Source organism: Typopeltis vanoorti, chromosome 19 (assembly GCF_054136105.1).
Source record: "Typopeltis vanoorti isolate ZY-2024b chromosome 19, IOZ_Tvanoo_1.0, whole genome shotgun sequence".
Lineage (NCBI taxonomy): Eukaryota > Metazoa > Arthropoda > Arachnida > Uropygi > Thelyphonidae > Typopeltis > Typopeltis vanoorti.
In genome coordinates, this window is record NC_143567.1 from 88,956,363 (window position 1) to 88,983,512 (window position 27,150).

At 38.5% G+C, this 27,150-nt stretch overlaps 1 protein-coding gene across 2 annotated transcripts in view; it reads right to left on the reverse strand.

The window, feature by feature from the left end:
- Positions 1-27,150, reverse strand: part of LOC150096321 (DNA polymerase beta-like) — a 219,894-nt gene that overhangs the window by 77,562 nt on the left and 115,182 nt on the right. For both annotated transcript variants that reach the window (XM_090408925.1, XM_090408924.1), the window contains exon 9: positions 15,339-15,409. In XM_090408925.1, coding sequence (XP_090265051.1) covers positions 15,339-15,409 — 71 coding nt within the window. The remainder of the gene's footprint in view (positions 1-15,338; positions 15,410-27,150) is intronic.

Genomic DNA, 27,150 nt, shown 5'->3' on the forward strand with positions numbered 1-27,150 from the left:
CTATAAGTGGTACATTGGTAAATAGGGAGGTGACATCGAAACTAACCATTATGTCTGAATTTTTTAGGATTAGATTTTTAACCAGTGTTTTGAAATGGATAATTTTTTTACAAAAGTAGAGGAGTTGCCAGTAAGAGGGGGCAAGCGACTTAGCTAAATGCCGGGCCAGTTTATATGTGGGACTATCTATGCTATCAACTATGGGGCGAAGGGGAATATTAGTTTTGTGGATTTTTGATAATCCATAAATACGGGGTGTTTTAACATGAATTGGTTTTATTTTCCTGATGACTCTTTTGCAACATCGTAGGGTCTTGATGTATAATTTGATATGCGGAACTGTCACATATGAGATCTTGCATTTTTTCTTTATTCATGATAACTGTTGCATTTCCTTTATCGGCTTTTGTAATAATAAAATTTTGATTATTATATAACTTTTTAGGGCAGTTATTTGCTTACGTGGCATATTGCTTTTTGGAGACATAGCAAGTATTATAAACAAGGCTTAGCCTTGTTTGTAATACTTGCTATGTCTAGTGGCACGTTATTGGCCATTGCTGGCGGAAGATCGTGGATACCCCATTCTGCTTTCATCATAATTTCGAGTTCAGGAATTTGTTTGGGCGCGACAGCAAAGTTATGTCCTAAACTGAGAGCGTTCTTGGCTTCTTCAGTGAGTGTTTCTGACGATAGGTTTACTACCACGTGGTCTCGTCGAAGTTGTGGTCGGACTTCGTATGTTGGTGCTGTTGTAGTAGTTCAAATTTCTTTAGGTGTTTGCTTTTTACTTTTGTGAATTCTTTTTTTGCTGCAACTTCGGAGATCTGCTGTAGGACAGTCCATATTTCAGGATTTAACACGTTTATTAGTTCTTGTTGTAGAGCTGTGATAGAGCTGTTTAGCTTACTAAGCTCTATGCGAGTAGCGGCGATTTGTTCTCGAAGATGCGCTAAACTCACCCGTCGATAAATACGATGTGCCTTTGCCGACTGCAACTTTTCTTTGAATTTCAGAAAAGATGGAATAATATCGTTGTCACGGCATGTTTGTGATGTTGTTAATACCGTGAAAAATAAGTCATGAGTTCTGAACCTAGTTTATCTTCTCCAAGTGATTTTCCGTTTCTCGTTTCTTTCAGGCTGATTTCTAATTCTTCTTTAGTTATTTCCTTTTCCTTTTCGTTAATTGTTTGCCAGTTGTCTTTTTTAAAATATTTGTCTGTCCACAATTCTGTGTAGTAATTTAGAAATTCTTCTAATTTCAATTCAGTGTTTAATTTTATGTTTTCTTTGGTATCTACATTTGAGTGTTTCAAAATTTTATATACATTGGGTCTTATTTTATATAAATCATGTTCTAAATTAGAAACAAATTTGTTCCATGATTCTCTATGTCTTTTTCTGACTTTTCTTTTAGCTATGGCTCTTATTCTTTTAAGAATAAGAGCCATAGCTAAAAGTCACCCGCCTTTCAGATGGATCACTATCTTTTTCTATTTACAGAAAGCCCACACACACACACACACAGGAAGATACCTACATAAACAATCACATCATCATCCGGTCCAACAGTACGGCATTTTAAAAACACTTACACACAGAGCCAGAGCCATTTGTTCTAACGATACAGCTCTGACCACTGAACTCCACTACCTGCGCCATACGTTCTTAGCCAACGGCTACAATCCCTAATCTTTTACTGCTTAACCATTTGTGATAGGCTTCTTTTTTCTTTTTCTTTTTGATCATTTCTTTCATTGTATCATCCCAGATCTTCAGTTTTTTCTACATTAGATTCATCTATTAAAAGCTAGCAATTCACACAAATATCACCTTATAAACCAGAGATACTCCACAACAGTTCTCTAACACATGCCAAAGGCTGTTTTGAGAAACAGGCTGTTTGAGACATCTGGTAACTGCATAGCTACACTTAAATAGGAAAAATCCCAAAAATCATGCTGAATGGGTTAACACGTTCATTGCCAAGCTGAAAATTGGAATTTCGTGTGGTGGCCAAATTTTTTTTATTTTTTTATTTAGTTTTTATTGTGCTCAAAATAAGTTAAATATATTATTTATATGCTTTTATTATTATGTACATAGGATTTATGTACTCTAAATATCTATTACGCGATATCACGTGATATGTAATCCGGTCAAATAAGTTATATATTTTACAAATAAAAAACATTTAAATATAATAATTATAACTTTAATTATCAGTCTTTTATAATCACATAGAATTTTTAAAAATAACACACAAATAGAAAAAAATAATTATCAAAAATCAACATTTATAGGGAACTTACTAAAAAAAAAAAAAAAAAAACAATACTCAAAATAAATAAAAACCAACCTTCAAGCACACTAAATCAACGAATAACTAAACAAAATCGTCGCGTCGTCGCCTTGTCCGAACACCACCACTGTGCGCACTGGCTAACATAAACAATACACAATGGCTGGCGTCCATCCCCACTCCACGAAAGTCGATCCCTTCCCTAGTGGCCAATATAAATATTACGCGGCGTTTCACTGTGGCCACTATACTATTCCGCTTAGAAACTTGATAGCGACATCCATGTGATAACGCGTGATCGGCCGACAGGTGAGAACTCGCATCACGCGATATCGCGTGATTGGCGATGAACGTGTTGAAGTTCTGTATACTGTAGAGGTGTCCATTGTGAACACTTCTACAGTATACAGATAGTGTACTGTAGAGGTGTCCTAGTGATAGTGTCTTTATCTAGTGATAGTGTCTCAACTAACACTAGAAAAAAAAAAACTACTTCCACCCATGGGTCAAAATGTGGAACTTTTTCAAGCCACTTCTGGCCTCCAAAATATGAAGTGATGATCTCACATTGAGAAATGAAATTTATCTCTCATGTAATGAAAATCACAATCATCACCCATATTTGTGGCAGGATTCAAACCCAAAGCTTGCTGGCTGGAGAGGGGTATGTTAACCACTCTGTCTACTAGGCCAACAAGTGCATGTAGTGAAGGCTGTGTATCACTTTGAAACCAAAGCTCTATGTCAAAAATTACATAATTAAAAAAAAAAAAAAAAAAAATGTATGCATCATCAAATTTCTGATATGCATCCATAAGGAATATACAGGATATTAGGATAATACTTGCATGAAAAGGTTACATCATTACTAACTTCCTATCGATAATCTTACTAAAAATGAAATGTTATCTGTCAAGAATCCAATATTATCAGATCTTCTGATAATGCTGAGTTGGGTTTTTTCCAATAGCTGTTTGCCCTGGTTCCCTGGCAAAACGAATGGGGAACTTGTTTAGCTGGCAATGCCTCAGCTGTCATGAAATTATTCTTATTTTGGTTTAAGCCAATAGGGATACAATTTGGTCAGCTAAATCCTAAACTGCCAGCCCATTCTCATCCGTTCATTATCTAGTTAAATACCTGCCTTAAAAGGCTATGTGGGAATGTCCTGCAAATTATCCAGCTTTGGCTCTTAAGCACTCTCCAACTGGGGGGCGTTTAAGAGCAAAAGTGCTAAAAATAATTACAAAAGGAAGTCCTGAAAGACTCTTTACATTATACACTGCTCAAAACAATTAGGGGATATTTTAGTTTCTGTCAGATAATTATAAATTTCTGCAAATAATTATAATTATTGGTTACTTTATACACGAATAAATATTTCTTACTTATGGGCAGAGTGTAATTGATGAGATATGGTTTAAATAATCGATATTTATTAAAATTTAACAAATTATACATTTTAGCGTGAAATAATTGTAACAAGAATAACAACAAGAATAGCCAAAAACGCTTTTGTTCATTTTTTGGGCATATGGTCTCCATTAACAGTGGTACATTTTGATTGCATGGACCAGATAAGATGATCAAGCACTGCTTGTGGGATATTTCCCCACTCTTCTATGAGAGCAATTTTGAGCTCTTGAAGCAATCGTGGTGGCACCAGTCGAGCAGAAACGCACCTACCTAAAGTATCCTAGGCATGTTCGATTAATTACAATCCGGTGAACAGGCAGGCCAGTCTTTTCGTTCAATACCTTCTTCCTCAAACCACTTTTGTACCAAATTTGCATGGTGTAAACAAGCATTGTCATCCATTAAAATGAATTCTTGGCCAACTGCAGCAGCATATGGACATACTATAGATTCCAAAATCTCACCGCAATACCTTTCGGCTGTTAAGGAACCATTTCTGATAAAACAGAGATCAGTATGGCCACCTATACTTATTCCAGCCCATACCATCAAACTCCCACCTTGATGTTGGAGTCTTTCACGAACAAACTGTGGATGATTTATTTTCCATTTTCACACCATATCAAGATAAGTTGGTTATCTGGCTGCAGACGGAACCTGGACTCGCCACTAAAAAGTACATGAGCCCAATCCTCATTTGTCCAATTGCAGTGTTCCTGTGCCCAAATTTTTCTGGCTCTTTTGTGATTTCCAGTAAGTGGAATGCAAACCATTGGTCTTTGAGCATATAAATGTATGGCATCAAGACGATTTCGTATGGTCTGTGTCGATACTAGCCTCCCTGTTGATGCGGCAAGTTCGCTTCTAAGTTGTGTTGCATTAAACGTTCAATTTCTTCTGGCAAATAATGACAAATATTGATTGTATGTTGGAGTTGTTGGTGATGGGCGACCTTAACCTAGTCTTCAGCAAACATTTCCTGTCTCCAGAAAGCTATTCCAAAGTTGCAAAATTACACTTTGAGATACACAACATGCTTGAGCAACAACTTGTGTTTGTCCAGCTTCAAATCGACCAATGGCTTCTCCAAGCCATGGATTCCAGGATATCATGTTACTCTGCCATTTTTAACAAAATAATGGGTGGTAGGTGACACAAGTTTACAATTGAAGTGATAATTATGCACTGTGGAAGTGAGCATAACAAGCCATGCTTTTATACCCCACTCCCACATGCTAATACGACTGATACATTTCCACAAGTCCTAACATGATTTTGTATGCAGTTGCGTGTTCTACACTGTTGTATATTAAGAATATTTTAAATTAAATGTGTTACTTGTGTGATTGATGAAACTCAATGTTGGTGCAATTGTATACTGTAAGAAAGTATAACCTGATGATAAAGATTACAGGTTAGTTTTCCCTACTGATGACCAGTCGTTGCGATAGTAATCCTGCTCAGTACGAGAGGAACCGCAGGTTCGGATACTTGGTACATGTGCTAAGGTCGAGTGACCAACGGTGCGAAGTTACCATCCGTGGGAATTATGAGTGAACGCCTCTAAGTCAGAATCCCCTCTAGCCACTGCAACGATACCGTTCATGCCTTGTGCGTTAAAAAGCAGCGCTAGCCAGAGTTGTTTTCATACCGTCACGGTGTAATCGCTCTGGCGATGAGGCCACTAGAATGGAAGCATCAAGGCAGCCGTTGAGACTATGCGGCAGCTGCTTCCTATGCCGCACTATTCAGGTGTGACGTGTGGGCACCAAATCGTCCGCAGACAACCTAGGTACTGGTCTGGGTGTCGTGCTTAGAAGAGCAGCCACCATACTGCGATCTATTGAGACTCAAGGTCACTACCCATTATTCTTAGTATTTACCCATAATGTGAACTGTATTACTGTTCTACATTATGAGAGAAGGTCACTACCCATTATTCTTGGTATTTACCCATAATGTGAACTTAGCTCCTAGGAGCTAAGTTCACATTATGGGTAAATACCAAGAATAGTGATCGGAGCTTGCTCCGCCCTTACTATGAGTTGCCTCAGTTTGCACTACCAAATGGGTCAGGTGTTGCACTATCCAGTATTTGTTTACGCTTGGAATTGCCGAACTTTATACAGTTTCTATGTTCGGCACGAAACTCTTTGAGTTTCTTATTCGGCTAAGAAACAATATGGGATATAATATCCGTTAACTTAAATAAGTTCATGTCGCCGAATTGAAGCCTTCGGCTCTTCATATAATTAATAAATGTGTTACATTTGTAAATTATTTTTATAACTTTATAATTTACAAGAAAACCAAAATATCCCCTAATTGTTTTGAGCAGTATAGTAATTATAATGAACTTTAAAGGACTTAGTTCATAATTACTAAGTTTAATATTAAAATACCCTGGAATTGGAGAGACAGTTATAGTTTTCTGCTTAGTTACAAAGCAACCACCACATAGAAGTTGCCTAGTCATGAAGATTTTTCACAAACTTGTTTGTTTGTGCTTTAAAGGATTAAACTAATATAATTTATTCTAATTTGCTAATTGTAATAGGTAGGATTCTTTGTAATATTTCTTTATAATTCTTATACAGTATTAAAGGATTGCTTAACAGCTGAGGCACTCACATAATTGTATTATGTCAGTTAATTGCAAATATTTTCCACCTTGTCTTGTGTGTGTGTGTGTGTGTGAGAGAGAGAGAGAGAGAGAGAGAGAGAGAGAGGGGGTCCCATATCAGACCAGATAATTCACTTTCAGCTGATCTTTCTAACCAAAGAAAACATCATAATATGCCGTTGGAAATCTTATCACACCAAAATGCATAACTTTCCACTTACTAATATTGAACTGATAGCCAATTATCATTTGCCTAAATTTTTTGCCCTATTCAATTCATTGCATAAATGCTTGAGGATATTAGCACCACCCTGAATGCTCTGCTTATCTTTGCATCATCGGCAAACAACTGAACGTCTGTTAGATCCTTCCTGATGTCATTAACGTCAACAGTGGTCCAAGGAGTGATCCTAGGGAACACTGCTGGTCACCTTAAATCTAACAGATCCATACCCATCCCATATACCACCTTCTTTGATGCCAGTCCTTCAACCCCCTCCCACTTACCCAAGTTAACAGTTTATATTTCAATCCTATATTCTCAAGTTTATGCAACAGCCTTTGATGTAGGTTCATATCAAATGACTTAGCAAAACCCAGTGTATCCATTCCCTTTATCCAACTCAGCACAAGACAAGGTGGAAAATATTTGCAATTAACTGACATAATACAATTATGTGAGTGCCTCAGCTGTTAAGCAATCCTTTAATACTGTATAAGAATTATAAAGAAATATTATAAAGTATGAGCAAATTGCTAAAACATGATCTCCTTTTAGTAAATTGATGCTGTTCCTTGCAAAGCATAGGTTGCCTGTCAACCCATTTCTGTAAGATCTTACTAATTTCTAAAATCTGCTACAGAGATACTGACAGGTCAGTAGTAAGACATCAGTTTTTGCATCGCCATTGTAGAATGGAACTATCATATCATTATTTTCATTCCTATTAATATAAAAACAATATAAATATAAATGTAAGAAATTAATTAGACTCCCTAATTGTTTCCTGGCTTTTTGCATTATTAATAAAATTAAACACAATATACTAATGGTATGAAGAGGACATTTCATTGAGTAAACATTGTATTGCAATTGTGTTAATAGCCTGGGTATTCAGTAACAAATATGGACACCTTTGGGCCCTTTAAACAGATATGCAGATGGCGGTGGATGTCAAATTCTTAGTGTTCCAGTGGTTTTAAATAGCCCAGAAGGTGAGGCAGGTGTGCGCTAAGACAATAGCATGAAGTCTTTAGTGGCTGAGACTGGTTATTGTATGAAATAAACTAATCAAATGTTGACATGAGATGATGTTTTTGATTTCCGAGTTTCATGCATTTGGCATGCATGAAGTGTGAACCGACATGTATATGACAGTTCACACTTCATATAAATATATATTTTTTATATTTTTATATCAAAATACATTTATAATATATAAATAATTTATAATTTTTTTGTCCATATTTACAACGTGAAACATTGTTGATGATGTACTGAATGTCTCATTTTCTGTCAGAGCTTTTGCGGATTGTATGATTATAGTCAAAGGATGTTGGAACTTGGTAAGAAATTAGTAAAACAAGTTATTTCAGCCTTTCTTTCATTCAATCAAGTAAAATAATTTCCCAAATGATTACTTTTTCTGATTTCTGTGCATATTATATGCACTCTTAAAACTTTCATCATATGGTCAATTTGATGTGAATTTTGTAACACATGTTGCATAAGCCACACTACAGCACATCCAACCTAAATGGGCATGCAATGCCACAGAAATCACACATGAACAGCACGTGTGATTTATGTGCATATTATATGGATGTATTTAAAAACTGTATCAAAATTCAAATTATCTGTGTCTCACTCTAATATTTGTCAATGATAATCTAATCTCACCACTAAGTGTAAACCCACTGTTTCTTACGTGAACAGCACGTGTGAAGCATATCTATTGTTCATTTGATCTCCTTGCTTCCAAATTTTAAATTATATTAATTGATAAATTAAAGTATTCAAAGTTATCCTACAATTAACTACATTGAACTAATTAAAATGAGCACTGATGTACTGCTATGCACTCTTAAAACTTTCACCATATGGTCAATTTGATGTGAATTTTGTAACACAAGTTGCATAAGCCACACTACAGCACACCCAACCTAAATGGGCATGCAATGCCACTGATATATATATAAAGCTGCGTTCTGGAGTGACTAATCATGCTATAACCTCTACCGAGCATATCAAGAAGTGTGGGTGTGGCAGGTGCTCAGTGAACGTCTCTTACTAGAGTACATAATCCCAACTATGAAATTTGGAGGTAGCAGTGTGATGGCATGGTCCTGTTTTTCTGTTTTGGCCTTTAGCCTTTGTGGTGGCACAAACACTGAACTCAGAGAGGTATCTAAACATCCTGGACAAATGCAATGCTTCCTACTTTGTGGTGTTTCTACAGAACTGACCATTGTCTCTTTCAGCAAGAGACAATGGTCAGTAATAAATAAATTCATGTCCACAAACCACACTTGACTGGCATCCACAAAGTTCTGATCAACTCCTGAACATCTGTGGGATGAACTGGAGCATTGGGTGAGGTCAAGGAACATCTGCCCCACAACAGTCCAGGGCCTCATTATATGCCTGCAGGAAGAACGGTCCAAAATTTCCATTGATCACTGTTGTAAGTTGTGAAAAGTATGCCCCTCCCCATAAGATTGCCGGGATCATCACTATGAAAGGATGTCCTACATCTTATTAAGGTAGGCATTATGGCTGTTTGTTCCTCACACTATGGTATCTGTTGGCTTCATTCCAAGAAGTGTGTATATATATTGATAATCCCATGAAGTGAGAATTATTATTATTATTATTATTCAGGCCTCCAAGGAGTCAAAAGACTCTTCGAGGGAGGTCCTTCCTAAGACATAAAGTCTGTCAAGACTCATCGAGGGGAGGTCCCCCCCCCCCGAGAAACACAAAGTCTATCATACCACTCTTTAAACTCACTGACCGTTCTCGCTCCCACCACTCCATCAGGCAATGCATTCCATGGCTCAACCACCCTCCACACAAAGAAACCACTCCTTACCCTCTTGCTCACAGTTTCCTTTCGTAACTTCCAGGGATGGCCTCTTGTCATCACTCCTTCCCGCTGTTCAACCAAGCGAAAGAATTCCCCAGTGTCAACCCTGTAACCACCTCTCAACAGTTTAAAAGTCTCAATCATATCACCTCTCCTTCTTCTATCCACCAAACTCTGCAGTCCACATTCTCTCAGCTGAACCTCATAACTATCCTTGCACAGTCCTGAAACCATCTTTGTCATCCGTCTTTGTATCCTTTCCACAGTTAATTTATCCCCTTCAAATCCTGGGGACCAAATCTGAGAACAATAGTCCAAGTGTGGTCTGATCAGAGACTTATACAACGGAATGATAACCCTTTTATCTCTGCAGGTCAGCGTCCTTCTCATAATAGCAGCAATCCTCTGTGTTACCTTCACCACCTTTGCAATATGTCCCCTAAACTTCAGGTTTCTATCAATCATCAACCCCAGATCTCGTCTCCCCTACTTCCTCCAGTATAACTCCTCCCATAGAGTATGCAGCATCCCATCGATGTTTCCCAAACCTCAAGATCTTACATTTTGCTGCATTAAACTGACACCCCCATTCATTTGCCCATCTATTTAGCTTATTTAAATCCTCTTGCAGGGCTACCACATCTGCACTATTACTAATAATCCTTCCCAGCTTCGCATCATCCGCAAACAACTGAATATCCCCCTGCAATCCACTGGCTACGTCATTGATATAAAGGTTAAACAATATAGGTCCTAGTACTGAGCCCTGTGGGACCCCACTTGTAACCCTCTGCCTCCTGGAAACTGCTCCACCATACACAACTCTCTGATACGTATCAGACAGCCAATCCTGAATCCAGTTGATCAATCTGACATCCAGACCCATGTGCTGCAACTTAAATATCAGCTTATCATGTGGCACCCTGTCAAATGCCTTCGCCAAGTCTAAGAAAATTGCAGAATATGCCTTTCCCTCATCTAATGTTCTTGTAACTTTATTATAAATGGCTAGCATATTGCTAAAACAAGAGCGTCCTTTCACAAATCCATGTTGATTCTCACAGATAACATTACCCTCATCTGCCCAATGCTGTATACGGTCCCTCACTACTTTCTCCAAGATCTTAACAACTACTGATGACACACAGACTGGCCTATAATTAGACACTTCCAGTCTGTTACCACCCTTATGCAATGGCACTATCTTACCTTCCTTCCATTCCCTGGGCACCTTTGCCAAAGCCAGACTTTCATTGAAAAGCCACATTAAAGGCACTGTCAATTCCCTAGCACATTCTCTCAAAACTCGTGGTTAAATACCATCCAGTCCCACAGCTTTACTGACATCCAGAGTACTCAGTATCTGAAATATACTGAGTACTCTGGATGTACCTCCTGTACCTCCAGACCTCGAACCAGTCCTATCCCTCTAGCATTAAAACTGACTCCTCTAGGATGAAATACTCCAATAAAGTGTTCATTGAACAATTCCACTATGTCCTCTGCATCAGTCACTCTATTCCCATTTTTATCCCACAATATCATTCTTCCACAGTCATTTCTCCTCCTACTGGACACGTAGCTAAAAAATTCCCTAGGATTTTCTTTGGATCTTAGGGCCAATCTCCTCTCATATTCAGTTTCGCTTTCCTTACCACACTAGTCACTCTTCTGGCCTGTGTCTTATATTCCTCATGCATCTCTTCACCTGTCTCCTTATATCTCTTCCACAGCCTCTTTTTCGCATGCAATTCCTGTTTAATATTGTTTGTCATCCACTTTACTCCAAATTGTGTCCTCTTGTTCACTAGTGGTATACAACTTACCATTGCTGCTAACAAATATTCTTTCATAATTTCCCACGCGCTAATGATATCCCGGCCTTCTAATTCCTCCCTCCATGAAACTTCCCCAAGTTGACGTCTTAAACTAGTATAATCACCTGCCTTATAATTTCACATACGTTCCCGTCTCTTTGATACTCCTGCATGTCTATTCATTGTCCAAGTCAAAACCATATGGTCACTCTCTCCAACTAGTGGGAGAGACGTCAACTCAGTTATTATCAAGCTATAACCAAATCCAAAACTTCTGAACCTCTTGTTCCCTCTGTTACATTTTGCCTAAGACATTTGTCCATCAAAAATTCTAGAAATTCCATTCCCCTATTGCTACATGCATCTTCCTCTCTCCAATTTATACTACTGAAGTTAAAATCTCCCATAACAATCATTCTTCTTGCACTTGCCAAACTTAGCTGTCTAAACATCTCCTGGTCCCCATCCTCTGTGCTCCTGGGTCTGTAGCAACACCCCACTAAATATCCTCTCTTGCCTACCTCTACCTCACACCACACGCTCTCAAAATCATTTGTCTCACTTCCTTCCAAATTCTCCACTCTTAGAGGACATAGGTCATCACTTAGCATAAGCAGTACCCCACTACCACGCTTTCCCCTCCTATCCTGAAGAAAAATGCTATATCCAGCGACTTCTATTCCTGTTGTTATATCCCCTTCTGTCAACCACATCTCAGTGATCGCAATAATTTTTGGCCAGGCTGATGCTATCTGCGCCACCAATTCCTCTCCCTTATTCCGGATGCTCCTGGCATTAGTATAAAGCATATAAATGCCATTGTTTCTATACCCAGCATTATCCCTTCTAGACTCCACTGGTCTCAGTGTTACCTGACATTGTCTCCCTTCTCCCAAGTATCCATTCCCACAAGAGGCCACCCCTGCTATCATCCTCCCTGGGACACACTGACTCGTTCAGAACAGCAATCTCTCCAGATGCCTACGTCCTTCCTCATTCAAATGTAAACGGTCTCTCGCATACAATTCCTCTCTTTCCTCAAACGCACTCCAAGCATCCACATATACCAGTCCTCTCTTGTCACACATTCTTGCTATTATGCCATTCAATATCACCGCTCTTCTGCTCAGCTCATCATTATCATACCTAGGCAACACACACACTATTTTTCCTCTCTCTCTCTTCTTCCGTACAGTCTCAAGCAAAAATCTCATATCTCTCACTGCCCGACTTACATTACCACTCAAGTCATTCGTTCCTACCATCACAATCATCTCATCCACCCTTTCACCTCTCTTAATTACCATAGCCACCCTTTCTATTGTTCCTCCTGGCAAACACTCCTCATGCATCCTATCTTGAACACCACGGATCATTAAGTCGCCATACATTATCCCTCTTACCATTCCCTCGCTCCTATTGTTTCCATTCTCTCCTCTTCTTTCATTCCCATACCTCTCTCTTCTACTGTTTCCATTCTCTCCTCTTCTAGCACTCCCATACCTCTCTCTTCTACTGTTTCCATTTTCTCATCTTCTAGCACTCCCATACATCTCTCTCATTCCCTCTCTCCTACTGTTTCCATTTTCTCCACTTCTAGCACTTCCATATCCCTCTCTCATTGTGTCTCTCCTACTACTGTTTCCATCCTCTCGTCTTCTAGCATTCCCATACCTCTCTCTCATTCCCTCTCTTCTACTGTTTCCATTCTCTCCTCTTCTAGCACCCCCATACCTCTCTCTCATACTCTGATTCGCCTTGCATTTATCTCTTCCATTCTCCTAATCTTATCTTTCATACTTCTGCTCTCATTCACAAGACATTCCACCTCCTCTTTCAACTCATCTATCTCCCTCTGCAGGTCAGTCACTCTTAATCTAAATTCACTCTCCCAAACAAAACCATCTCCTAAACTTTCACAGTCACTCACACCTTCCACGCTATCAACTATTATTTTCTCATTCTCTCCTATCACACTACTTGTCTTCCTACATTGATTCCCTGTTCCTGGAGCAACAAAGTCGGATATCGATATATCTAATGTACTTATTTCCTCCAACTGCCTGCATTTTGCACACATACGCTCTCAACTCTCTTTAACAAGCCACATATGTAATTCCCGAGACACATACACGCCGCAAGTACTGCATGCCACAAGGTCCCTTATGATATTGCTAATAATTGAGTTCTTAAATGGCGGAGGACTTGGCGTTACGCCACTTGCGACTGCTGCTGAATCCACCATCATTCCTTACTGCCGAGTAGCATAATCTTTAATAATTATTCAATTAATAAATAAGAGGAAAAAAAAGTACAAACATCAGAACATTTAAGTACTAAATATAATTAAATAAAATGAAATATAACTAAATACAGTAACTTAGCTTTGTTTTGTCTTCCACCGTTACGCGTTCGATTCCGACGGTACCAAAATATATTATATCGCGACAGCAACTAACTTCCAAAAAACAACCACTGAAGTACACTCGTATTCAGAGAAACAATTTAGCACTCAAAAACGTAGAAAAACGGGCTAAAAAGAGGACTATTCACCGATTAAAAATCACTTTCTTCTGCACAGCTCAAATTCACCGCCACGTGCTCAATGGTTAAGTAATCTGGGATTCTGTCCAATAAGAATGGTCTTTGTCATGGCATCATACTTGAGACATTCAATAATCAAAATAACAAAAATTGAATCACATAAAGACATTCACAAACATCTGTGCCACTGCAGATTTGACCCACAGATTGTTGGCTGCAAATCAATGATGCTAAGATAGTAGTGCATTAGTTACTTGACGACTTCGATTGGCAAACTGAACTGTTTCTTGTTCCAAAAATAGATTTTTTTTGGAATAAGAGAGAAATTATTCAAAACACTAAATTAGCTGTATATATACAAGACAGTGTTCAAACCAATTTTAACCTACAGAATCGAGAGCTGGGTTAGAAATAAAGCACTTGACCAAAGGCTAGAGACCACAGATATGAGAGTCCTGAGAAAGATTAGAGGGGTGAACAAATAGCATCAGTGGCGATGTCATATTAAAAACGAGGATATTAGGAAAGAACTTAATATTGTTAGCATCCAGGAATGTGTTAGCAGAGCTAATCTCAGGTGGTATGGTCACTTAAACAGAATAGGGGAGGAAAGATTACCAAAACAAGTGTTCTTTGCCAGGTTGACAGGAAAAAGACCCAGAGGAAGACCAAGATATAGGTGGATTCATACAGTAAAAAGTGCCTTAGAAGATAGAAATATAAGATCTGATAATGTTGGAGTCTTGACAGGTAACAGATTGATTTGGAGGAGAATTGTAGATAGGAAGTTGGTAATGGTGTAAGTTTTTCATGCAGTACTATCATATCAGGAATTTGATGTTGAAATATGTGCGCTTAACCGCATGAAGGAAGACTTGCTTTCGATTCTAGTTGGCAACTAGAGGAAATTTATCTAAGCCTATTTTCGACCGGTTCCCAAGTTAGTCAATCTCTGGCATGGGCAAGTGGGTTTTTTCTCCCGGAAACTCGGGTTTTTCATCCCGGAAACTCAAGAAAATCGACCACAGAACCCACATTATTTCAGACATTAAATATATTGTGTTAGGGACCGCGAGATGGCAGCACGTTGCGCCATCTCTCTTCACTGTGTACTGCTTAATTAGTGATAGCCTTGGGCCATCTATCTCTGATTGGGTACCACTGGAGATTAAACTGCCCACTCGGTCTCCAAAAGTTAGATAGGGCTAAATTGTCTCACCTACTCCCCGTATACGGGAATAAAAAGGCGTTAGCTGATTATAGTATTGATTTTAAATCTTATCAAGACACCAAGGAAATTAAAATCAGCTGTCATATTACTTCATATCAAATGGACTTGCTCTTCAATCTTACAACATTGACATGATATAATTAACACAATTCATCATAAAAAATATTCGAGATAATTAAGGATGGATTCAGCACTACATAATGCAAAAAATTTTGCCACACAAATTAACTACATATAATTAATGCTAAATCTCAAAAGTTTATTTTAAAATTTACTATTGATTACAAGGTCATGATATTCTTAAAACATATACTCACACTATTCTTCTTCTCTGAAGTATAGGTAGGATGGGTGAGTAAAATATCAATATCACCACTGGATGGAAGACCTAAACAAGATATTATTATTATTATCTCATGATCTCATGGAGTCAAAGACTCGTCTAGGAGGTCCTTTTGCCATACACACAGCTCATCATACCGTGCCTCAAATTCTCTGCAGACACCACTCTCGGGCAAAGCATTCCAATCATTCACAACTCTGCATGCAAAAAACCTGCTTCTCACTCCCTCCTTATACAGCTTCTAGGGATGACCTCTGGTTCTCCCCTGATCTCCCACCATTTTCTGTAAAACTTTGTCATCTGAACAATTTAGGTATAGGCTTTTTATGTCCTGTTCCTGCTCTGCAGATGAGGTTGATCTTTCCATCTTAATCTTGGACATCCACAATCTCTTCTTCCTGTAGGGTTTATATTCTAGTGCTAGTTTAGGAATCCCATTCTTTCTCTGTGGTGTAGCTAATTTTGCTGGGATTCTTCTATTTCTTGTATGTTTTTGTATGTAATCATTCTCTTAATGCTGTGTTTTTCTCTTTTTTTTTTTTTATCTAATCTAGTGAGTCCCAGGAGAGGTCTCAGAAACTTCATCTGTGCTGCTTCCAATCTTTGTCAGTTTTTTTTGTTTTAGAATCCAAGTTTCACTTTCAAATTTGAGATGTTTTAGAGGTCATATTACATATCTAAAGAATCTCAATTAAAATTACATATTACGTAATTTTGATTGAGATTCTTTAGTCATTTGTTTTCCAAAATTTCTTTTAAATATGCCATTAATCCTATTGTATATTTGTAGTCTTTCTTCCAACTGTGAATTAGCATTGAAATTATTGAAGAGTTTAAGTAGGTTTTATTTTAAGCTATTGTCTGCATATTTAAAAATTTCAATGCATATTCCATCTAAGCCTAGGCTTTTTCTATTTCTTGATTTTTTTAAATTCTTTTTCAAAATCTTCCATTACTATTTCTTCTTTACTTTCCTGTATATTGATATCTCCAGTTTTGTGAGGTTTGTCATTGTTTTCTATTTCTTGATAAACCTGTAAAACCTCTCCAACATTAATCCTATAACAACCCCTTACTAACTAGTAGGTCTCTATCATATCACCCTTTTCCTCATATTCACTAGACTCTGCCAATTGCATCTTCTCAACTTTTCCTCATATTCGACATTCTAGAGATCAGAAACTACCTTAGTCAGTTGCTCTATGACTCTTTCCAACATCTCTGTCCTTTGAAAACCAGGTGACCAAATCTGTGCACAGTAGTCCATGTGTGCCCTAATCAAAGCTCTATACAATGGAATGAGATCTTTTTACTTCTACAGGTCAGTGTCCTCTGCATTATTCCCAGAATTGTTTGTTTTGTCCTACAATTTTGGAAATGTGTCCCTAAATTTCAGATCCTTATCCAATAACATCACAAGATCGCTTATTTCCTCCACCTCGAATGATATATCTCCATGAAGTGTAAATTCTACATCCCATCTTTGTTTCCCAAATTTTAAAACCTTCATTTTGCAACATTAAACTCATATCTCCATTCTCGTGCCCATTCACTCAATTTATTCAAGATTTCTTGTAAGGCCACAACATCTTCTCTACTCTTCATAATTCGTCCCAACTTTGCATCATCTGCAAACAACTGAATATCCCCATTCAAATCTTCACCAATATCATTAATATACAGATTAAACATCAATGGCCCTAAAACAGACTACTGAGGCACACCACTACTAGTCAATGTGCTCTTCTGGGAAATCCCCCCCCGACACACACACAATTTTCTGATATCTATCAGCTAGCAAGTCTCCAATTCAATGAACTAATTTAATATCAAACCACATCTGCTCTAGTTTATCAACTTACCATTTGTCAACCCAATTCTGGATCCTAGTTCTCACCAGCTTCTCCAACAACTCAACCACAACACCTGACACACAGATAGGGCTATAATTTGAAATTTGAGTTCTATCACTTCCCTTATGAAGCGGCACAATCTTGCTCTCCTTCCACTCCTTTGGAACTCAACCTATTGCAAGACTCATATTAAAAATATATGTCAAGGCAGATGTCAACTCCCTGGCACATTCCTTCAGAATACATGGCAATATATTATCAAGTCTCACAGCCTTATTAACATCAAGTTTACTCAATTCTCCATACCTCTTGCCCACTTACAGTCAGTCTCTCCTCCCCATCATCAACTGCACTCAATTTCTCCATGATGTCACATTCATAAGAATGAGAGACCTTTATTAACTGCTCATTAAGCATCTCCACTATATCTTCCACAGCAGTTGTTCTCATACCATTTTCTCCAATCAGTGTCATCCTTCCATAATCCTTTTTTTTTTTTTTGCTGGCTACATATCGAAAAAATTTCCTAGGATTTTTTTTTTTGGTTTCATTAGCTAACTGCTGCTCATACTTCACTTTTGCTACCCTTAGCAACCAAGTCACCCTCCTTGCCTGATCTCTGTAATCCTCATGGAATTGGTTATTACCACTCCTCTTATGCTGCCACCATAATGCCTTTTTTCCCCTGTATTGCATGCTTAATCTCTTCATTCATCCATTTCACACCTACCTTATTTAACCTTTTGACCCCTGGAATAAATTTGGACATTGCTTCTACTTAGTTCTTGAATATCCCCCAAGCTGCATTAATTTCTTTTTCAGCTAACTCCTCATTCCATGCTTCACCTGCAAGATCTCTCCTGAGATCCTCATAATCACCAGCCTTGCAGTTCCACATATACCTTTTTCTCACAGAGGTCCTCACATTGCTGGCAACTACCCAGGTAATCACTTTGTGATCACTCTCATCAACTGGAGGGTGATTTGACACCTCATTTATAATTACATCCTCTGATGAGATGATCAAATCCAAGACCCTCAATCCTCGTGTGCCTTCTGTTACATACTGTCTAAGGTAGTTGTCCCCCAAAAACTCAAGAAACTCATTTTCTTTACTTCCAGTTGCTATCTCATCATCTCAGTCTATTTTGCCATAATTAAAATTGCCCATAATGATCATCCTTTTCTTATTTGCTTGGCTAATTTGATTATACATTTCATAGTCACTACCATCCACATTACTAGTTCTATAACAACATCCAACTAAGTATTTCATTCTATTGACTTCTATCTCACATCATACTGCCTCAAAACAACTGGCACTATTTCCCTCTTGTATCTCTACTTTGTAAGGATAACTCTTTCTCTATCATCAATAGCACTCCCCCTCCCTTTTTACCCTTTCTATCCTCACAAAAAACATCATACTATTCCTGTCAGAATGTCGTCCTCATCCAACCATGTCTCACTTATTCCAACAATTTTTGGATGAACAGACTCAATTAATGCAACTGTTTCATTTGCCTTGTTTCTTACACTTCTAGCATTTGTATACAAACACAGCAGTTTATTCCTGGATCTGAAGCTATTTCCACTGATACCACTTATTTGATGCGACTTCTATGATTAACTGAAGGCATTTCTTTTTTCCATATCATCATCAAATTCTTGACATGTACCCTCAAGAAGTGTATAAGATATGATAGTACTTACTACATGAAAAATTTATATCATCACTAACTTCCTATCTACAATTTTCCTCCAAATCATGCTGTTACCTGTCAAGACTTAAGCATTATCAGCTCTTACACTTCTGTTTTCTAAAGCACTTTTTTTTACTGTATCAATCCACTTATACCTTGGTCTTCATATGGGTCTTTTTCCTGCCGAACTGGCAGAGAAAACTTGTTTTGCTAATCTTTCCTCTCCCATTCGATTTAATTAATATTCTACCGAAGATTAGCTCTGCTAATGCATTCGTGGATGCTGATAATGTCAAGCTCTTTCCTAATATCCTCGTTTTAATATGATATTGCCACTGATGCCATCTGTTCATGGCCCTAATCTTTTGCAGGTCTCTCATATCTGCAGTCTCTAGTTTTTGGTTCAAGTGTTTTACTTCTGACTCAGCTCTCAGATCCATAAGTTAAAATTACCTTGAACACTGTCTTGTATACAGCTAATTTAGTGTTTTGACTAATTTCTCTCTTATTCCATATCAATTTATTTAGTTGACTTCTTTCCATGCCAGCTTTGTTGATTCTGCTGTCTATTTCCATATTTAATTTACCATCTTCACTAAAAATTGTGCCTAAGTAGCCGAAATATTTTACTTGTTCCACAGGTTCTCCGTTTACAATGCAGTTGACATTTTCAACTATCCTGATTATTTTCATTGTCTTATTATTGCTGACCTTCATACCATATCTATTACAACAGTTACTCAATTTGGTCAGGGAATCTTGCAGACTTGTAACAGATTTATTTAGAAGTATAACATCATCTACATAAAGAAAAGAGCTGAGATTAACATCTCCAATTTTGATCAGGCTTAATACCACTTTCCTTCATAATATGATCCATATAGATAATGAATAACAGATGGGGTCCAGGTCACGGATGTTGCTGGTTGGAAAAGGGAGGCACCCTGTTTCACAAGAAACCACAACATTGGAACTTGGAATGTTAGAAGTATGAACCATTCTTGTCTGACACCTGTTTTTCCCTGATCCCAGGTCATCCCTTTCCCTTTTTGTGTACACATGCATTCACATCCTCTTGGAGCATCTACCTTTCTCATGCTGTGTTCCTCTGTCTACCCTGAGCCTCCCCATTTTCCTGTCTTGCACACCTGTTCTTTCATTCTCTATTCTCATGCCGCTCACTTCTTCATTCATAACCACCTCTTCAATTTCTCCTGTCTTACTCTCCCATTTGTCCACATCGTTTTGCACTTCATCAGATTCATTCTCTACACTCACTTCTCTACCTTCCAGCAGCTGTCTCTCCAAGCGACTCACACCAAAACCACTCAAATGCAGTCTGTCACTCCTATACAGTTCACTTTGTTCTTCAAACTCATTTCACACATTAACAAACTGCACTCCTTTCTCCTCATACAATTCTGCTAATACATATTAATATGTGTAAGATAGTTTCTAGTTAAGATAATTAACGAGTTTAATAAAATATAACAAAAATCAAGTATGTTACACCTTAATCGGGGATAAGGAATAATTTCCTTACTGGGAATTATTCCAGGGTAAAGATATGCTCAATTCATCTCTAATACAGAGACCTAGCCTCTCCTTTATCAAGACCATACTGCATGGCGAAGAATCACATCTTTCCAGAGGTGCCCTGCTTTCACAGAACAGTACGGATCTAGACTGGAAAGTCGAAAAATATTCAAGAGGAAGACAATGGCAAACCACTTCTGTACCTTGCCAAGAACATTCTATGAACATGCCAAAAATGAGAAAGTACAATATGGTGCTGGATGGTAAGACCCCCACCCCCAGGGCCTGAAGGCATCCAAACGTGCAACTGGGGAAGAACAGAGGGCTTCCACAAGTAGAACTAGCTTTTATCTTGTGTCCAGGTCAAACCTGGAAGGAAGCTTGGTCACGGAAGTTGCTAGATGGAAAAGGGAGGGTCCCTGTTTCACAAGGAAACCACAACATACTTAGAATGTTAGAAGTATTACTATTACTACGGGCAACTCCAGGGAGTCCTTAGACTCATCGAGGGAGGCCCTAAACATCATGTCCACACAACTATACGACATTCTCACAGTATCTATCATACCTTGCCTTGAACTCACTCACCGTCCCCACAACAGACTCTGGCAGCTTATTCCACTCATTTACCACTCTAAAAGTAAAGAACCCAGCTCTAACACCCCTGCTAACCACACTCTTGCCCAGCTTCCATAGGTATCCCCTAGTTTTCCCACCACCAATCCTGATCTCAAAAATATCCTCTGAATTAATCCTATAGAAATCCCCCTTTAGCAATTTGAATGTCTCAATCATATCTCTCCTATTCCGCTTATCAACTAATTTCTGCAGCCCACAAATCGTCAACCTGTTCTCATATGGTTCATTCGCTAGACCTGCTATCATCTTAGTCACTCGCCTCTGGATCATCTCTGCCTCCTCCCCATCAAGAAGGAACCTAGGTGACCAAATATGGACACAGTAGTCGAGATGAGGTCTTATCAAGGCTCGGTACAGAGGTACAATAACTTGCTTGTCTCTGCTCTTCAAGGTATTTTTTAACAACCAAGTGAGTTGATGAGCTGATTTAGCTACTTTTGCAATGTGCCCCCTAAACTTCATCCCTATCCACCAACACTCCCAAGTCCCTGGCTTCATCAATCTCCTGGAGTACAGTTCCACCAATGTGGTATACTACTGCTAATCTTTTCACCCCAAAATGCATAACCTTACATTTTGCCACATTAAATTGACATCCATTCTCCTTAGCCCAGAACTCCAATCTATCCAAGTCTTCCTGCAAGATTTTGACATCTTCTGCATTCACTATTGCCCTACCTAACTTTGCATCATCAGCAAACAAATGAACTGTTCCTCTTAGATCCCTCCCTATGTCGTTAATGAACAAATTAAACAGCAGTGATCCAAGAACAGAACCCTGCAGCACACCACTAGTCACAGGCCATCTTTTGGACTCTACTCCTGAATAAACTACTCTTTGATATCTCTCCATCAACCATCCACCTATCCATCTCACCAACCCCTATATCCATTCCCATATGTTGTAGTTTAGATTTGAATTCCATGTGGTATCCTGTCAAATGCCTTAGCCAGGTCCAGCAGTATCACTGTAAACCCATTACCCTTATCCAGTTCAGCCGTCACTGTGTTATAAAACTTGAGCAAGTTACTGAGGCATGATCTACCCATCACAAAGCCATGCTGTCCCCCATATAGTATCTCATTTTCATCAATCCGTTCCTGTATTTTTCCCTTGAATACTTTCTCCAAGACCTTGACAAAGACTCCTGATATGCTGATCAGTCGGTAATTTGCAACAGTAGTCTTGGATCCTCCTTTATGCAGTGGAACTATTTTCCCCTCTTTCCACACCTTCGGGACTAAACCAGACCCGAGACTCAGATTAAACAACATGGTCAAGGGCACTGATAATTCTTTAGTAGCTTCACACAAGATCCGTGCCAGTATATCATCCAATCCCACAGATGTATTCACATTAAGGTTCTGTAATAGACTATTCACCTCCACTTCATTCATCACAATTCCCGTATAAACTAACGGTTCCTTCATTTTTTCAATGTCACCACCTGGATGATATACTTTTGCAAAGTGCTCGCTCAGTAACTCCACTATATTGACTGATTCAGTGACCTCCTTACCATCATCATTCCTTAAAATCATTTTGCCGTGTACAGTTTTTTTTTGCTTGCAGCATATTGAAAGAACTTTTTTGGATTCTCTTTAGCTTGCATAGCTAGTTTCCTTTCATAATCCACTTTTGCTTTTTTTACCACACTCATTACCTTTCTGGCCTGCACTTTATACCGTTCATGTGCCTGCAGGTCACCTCTTTCCTTAAATTCCCTCCACAGTTGTTTCTTTTTTTTGCAGCTCAAGCTTAATGGTGTAATTCATCCATTTAACCCCAACTTGTTTTACTATTCGGACCCTAGGTATACAATCAGCCATAACCCCCTGTAAATGCTCCTTGACCACTTCCCATGCTCTATCGACATCCAGCCCTTGCAGTTGTACATGCCATGGCACTGATCCAAGCAATCTCCTAAGCTTGTCATACTTGCCAGCACGGTAATTCCACATATACCCTGTCTTAATTGTAAATTCCACACCTTTAGCCACCTCCCAGGTCAAGACCATATGATCACTCTCACCAATAGGTGGCAACATGGTCATATTCATTACAGTCAAATTCTCAGATGTTATTACCAGGTCAAGCACTCTCACACCCCTAGTATTTTCACTTACATGCTGTCTCAGATAGTTATCCCTTAATAACTGAATAAAATCCATTTCCTTCCTCACATGTGTCCTCTCCTCCTTCCAATCAATGTTACCATAGTTGAAATCACCCATAATAATTACTCTCCTTCTACTCATTTCATCCATCTATTTATGAATACTATCTCCACCATCTATTCCATCACCTGGTCTATAGCAGCACCCAACTGTATATTTTGTTCTGCCAGTCTCAATCTCACACCAAATAGCCTCAAATGAGCTCTTTTCACTATCCTGCGATACAACTTCAATTCTCCTTGGCTGCAATTCATCAGCTATCATCAATAACACCCCTCCCCCCATTTTATTCTCTCTGTCCCTCCTAAACACACTATAACCTACACATTCTATCCCACTAACTATATCATCTTCCGTCAGTCATGTTTCACTAATGCCAATAACCTGTGGCCAGGAAGAGCCAATCAAGGCCCAAAATTCTTCCTTCTTGTTCCTAATAATCCTGGCATTAGTATACATGAAATCCAGAGGTCTCTTTGTCTCACCCCTATCTTGATGCGTTATTCTAACTATCCCATTCAGATTTTTTGTCCTTAGTACTGGCTCGGGTACATTATATACATTCTTACACTCAACTGTCTCACTGATGTCCGCATACCCCCTCCCCCCCCCCTCCTTGGTAGTTCTGGTTTCCCTGGTTCTGCACATCCATTTTCACTTCATTCAGCAACACTTTTTCCAGTCTCCGCACACCAAATCCATTCAAATGCAGGCCATCCATCCTTGTATAAATCCTTTTGCCCATCAAACTCATTCCACACCACACCGTCTGCATAACCTGTGCATAATGTCATTTGCAATTATGGCCATCCTTCTCAACTCTACTCTGTCATACCGTGGCAACAGACTAACTATCTTAACTCTCTCACTCTTTCCTTTTGCTACCTCTAGTAATTCTTTCAAGTTCTCTCTCATAGCAAATTTTTCACCTTTTAAATCATTCATTCCGGCCACTGCTATCATTTCTGTCATCCTCTGTTTTTGCACTCTAATACTCTCACGTACATCCTTAAATTTCGCACCCGGTAAGTACGATTTAGTTAAAATCCCATCTATCACTCCTCTTAATAACGAGTCACTATATAACACTCTTTCCTTCATTTCAGAACATCTCCCACTCTTATGCTTATTTTTCCTTTCAAACACTTGTTTATTTACGTTAGCCGAATCACTCTGGAAAGAGTTTTGCAGGTGCTCTAATTGCCGCTGCGCATTTTGTATCACTGCGCGCAACCTAGCGATCTCACTGCCTACAAATAATTCCTCATTTTTTTCACTTAAACCATTTTCTCTCTCTGTATAGTTGCTTTCACTCTTTCTTTGATCACCACTCTCATTCCCATCTTGTACAACATCGCAATTTCAAGCCACTATTTTCACTAGCATTCTGGCTTTCTTCAACCATAATTATCTCACAACCTGACACATACCTCAACTCCTCACTTTGCTTACTTTCTGCACATTCTTCCACCACTATCACTTTCAATCCAAACTCCAGCCTCATTCGGGAATGTATACATCCCACACACATCACATTGGACAAACTCCCTCAAATTACAGTTTTTGAACAAAGGCATCGTATTTTTGGACGCCATTATCTTACGTCGCATTGGTGCCATGTGTTATTCTACGAAACGTATCATTAAAATACTAAATTAAATAAAACGGAATTCACACCAAAAACACACAGACACAACAAGCTACCAAAATTAGTCAATATTACGTTATGATTTCAATCTATATTCTAATTTTCACTCAAAATTATACTTAGCTTTCGGGAGCTCTCTGAAAACACTACACACCGTGTAGCCCTCTTGCAGTGACTAATGTATGAACCAAGGTAAGCTGGAAATAATAAAGATGGAAATGGAGTGCAAAAAGCTGGATATATTGGGAATAAGTGACCTTAGAATGGACAGGAATGGGTCACTTTCAGTCATGGGACTATATGGTGTGTATTACTCAGGACATGAGACAAGTCGTAAAAATGGAGTCTCTTTCTTACTTAAGAAAAAGATGGCTAGATATGCATTAGGTTATAATCCAATGAGTGACAGAATCATTTCTCTCAAAGTCAGTGGACATCCAATGAATATGACCATCATACAGGTTATGCACCCACTACAGAGGCACCAGAAGAAGACAGAAGAATTTTATGGCAAGTTATAAGAAGTGATAAATGCAACACCAAAGTGAGATTTATGGCTACTTATCAGAGATTGGAATGCAAAAGTGGGAGAAACTGAGGAATAACAGGTCGTTTTGGTTTAGGCATTCGCAACACAGCAGGGAAGAGACTAATTGAGTTTTGTGCAGAGAATTCGTTATTCGTTGCTAACACTTGCTTTAAACAGCACAAACGGAGATTGTACACATGGATATCACCTGATGGGCAATACAGAAATCAAATTGACTATATACTTGGACAAAGAAGATGGAGAAGTGCAATTCAGTCTGTCAAGACTTTCAAGATTTTTCCAGGTGCAGACTGTAGAACAGACCATGAAAGATACATGTGAAATTCAGAAACTGAAAACATCACAAATGTCGATCAGATATGATCTTGGAAACTTACCGGCTGAATACAATATTAGTATACAGAACAGATTCAACATACTTAATTTGTGTGAAAGAGAACCAGATGAACTATGGGAAGAGATTAGAGATATAATTAAAACAGAAGCAAAAAGGAATATTACAACAGTTTGTAAGAAGAAGTTTAAATAGCTGTCAGAAGATGCCATCAACACTGCTGAGGAAAGGAGGAAAATGAAGACCACAGGAAATTTGCAGAAAATGCGGCATTTGAATGCAGAGTTTCAACGACAAGCCAGAAGAGACAAGGAAAAATACTTTAACCAGGAATGCCAACAAATAGAAGACCAAAACAAGAAAGGAAAAACAAGAGATCTTTTCAAAAAGATCAGGGAACTGACAGGGAGGTTTAGTGTCAAGGTGACAATTTTGAAAAGTAAACACAAAGGATATCTTACAGAAGCTGCAGACATCAAAGAAAGATGGAAAGAGTATACAGAAGCCCTTTACAGAAAGAACTCCAAAATTACTGAGAAATTTAAAGAGCTGGATTATACACAGGAGCCTGTACGACTGGAGAGTGAAGTGAGGTGGGCAATGCAACAGCTATCCAGTAAGAAAACACAAGGAGGGAATGGAATACCTGCTGCTCAAAGCCCTGGGAGAAGAGGCAGTTAAAATTTTAGCTCTATGTCAGCAAATTTGGATCACAACTACATGGCTTTGATACCTTTATTGAAGAAAGGCAATGCAAGAGAGTGCAAAAATTACAGAACTATAGCACTGATTTCTCATGCAAGTAAACTCTTGCTTAAGATCATTCAGAAAAGACTGGAACCATTCAGGAAGAAAGAGATTCCAGATGAACAGGCAAGATTTCAAAAAGGAAAAGGAACAAGAGATCAGATGGCCAATGTGAGATGGATAATAGAAAGAGCACAAGAATATCAAAAGAATGTCTACCTTTGTTTCCTTGACTATAGTAAGGCTTTTGACTCTGTAGATCATGTGAAACTGTGAAATGTGTTAAGAACAATGGGAGTACCAGAGCATTTCATTATCTTTCTGAGGAATTTATTATGAACAAGAAGCTACTGTCTGAACAGATCTTGGAGAAACTGAATATTTCACAATAGTGAAAGGGGTGTGACAAGGATGTATTTTATCTCCATACCAGTTTAACTTGTACAGCAAATACATTTTAAGAATGGCAGGGCTGGAAGAGTCTTCAGTTGGAATTAAAATTGGTGGAAGAAATATTAATAATTTGAGGTATGCAGATGATACCACCTTGCTAGGCAGAATGCAAAGAAGATTTGGAAGAACTTATTATGAAAGTTAA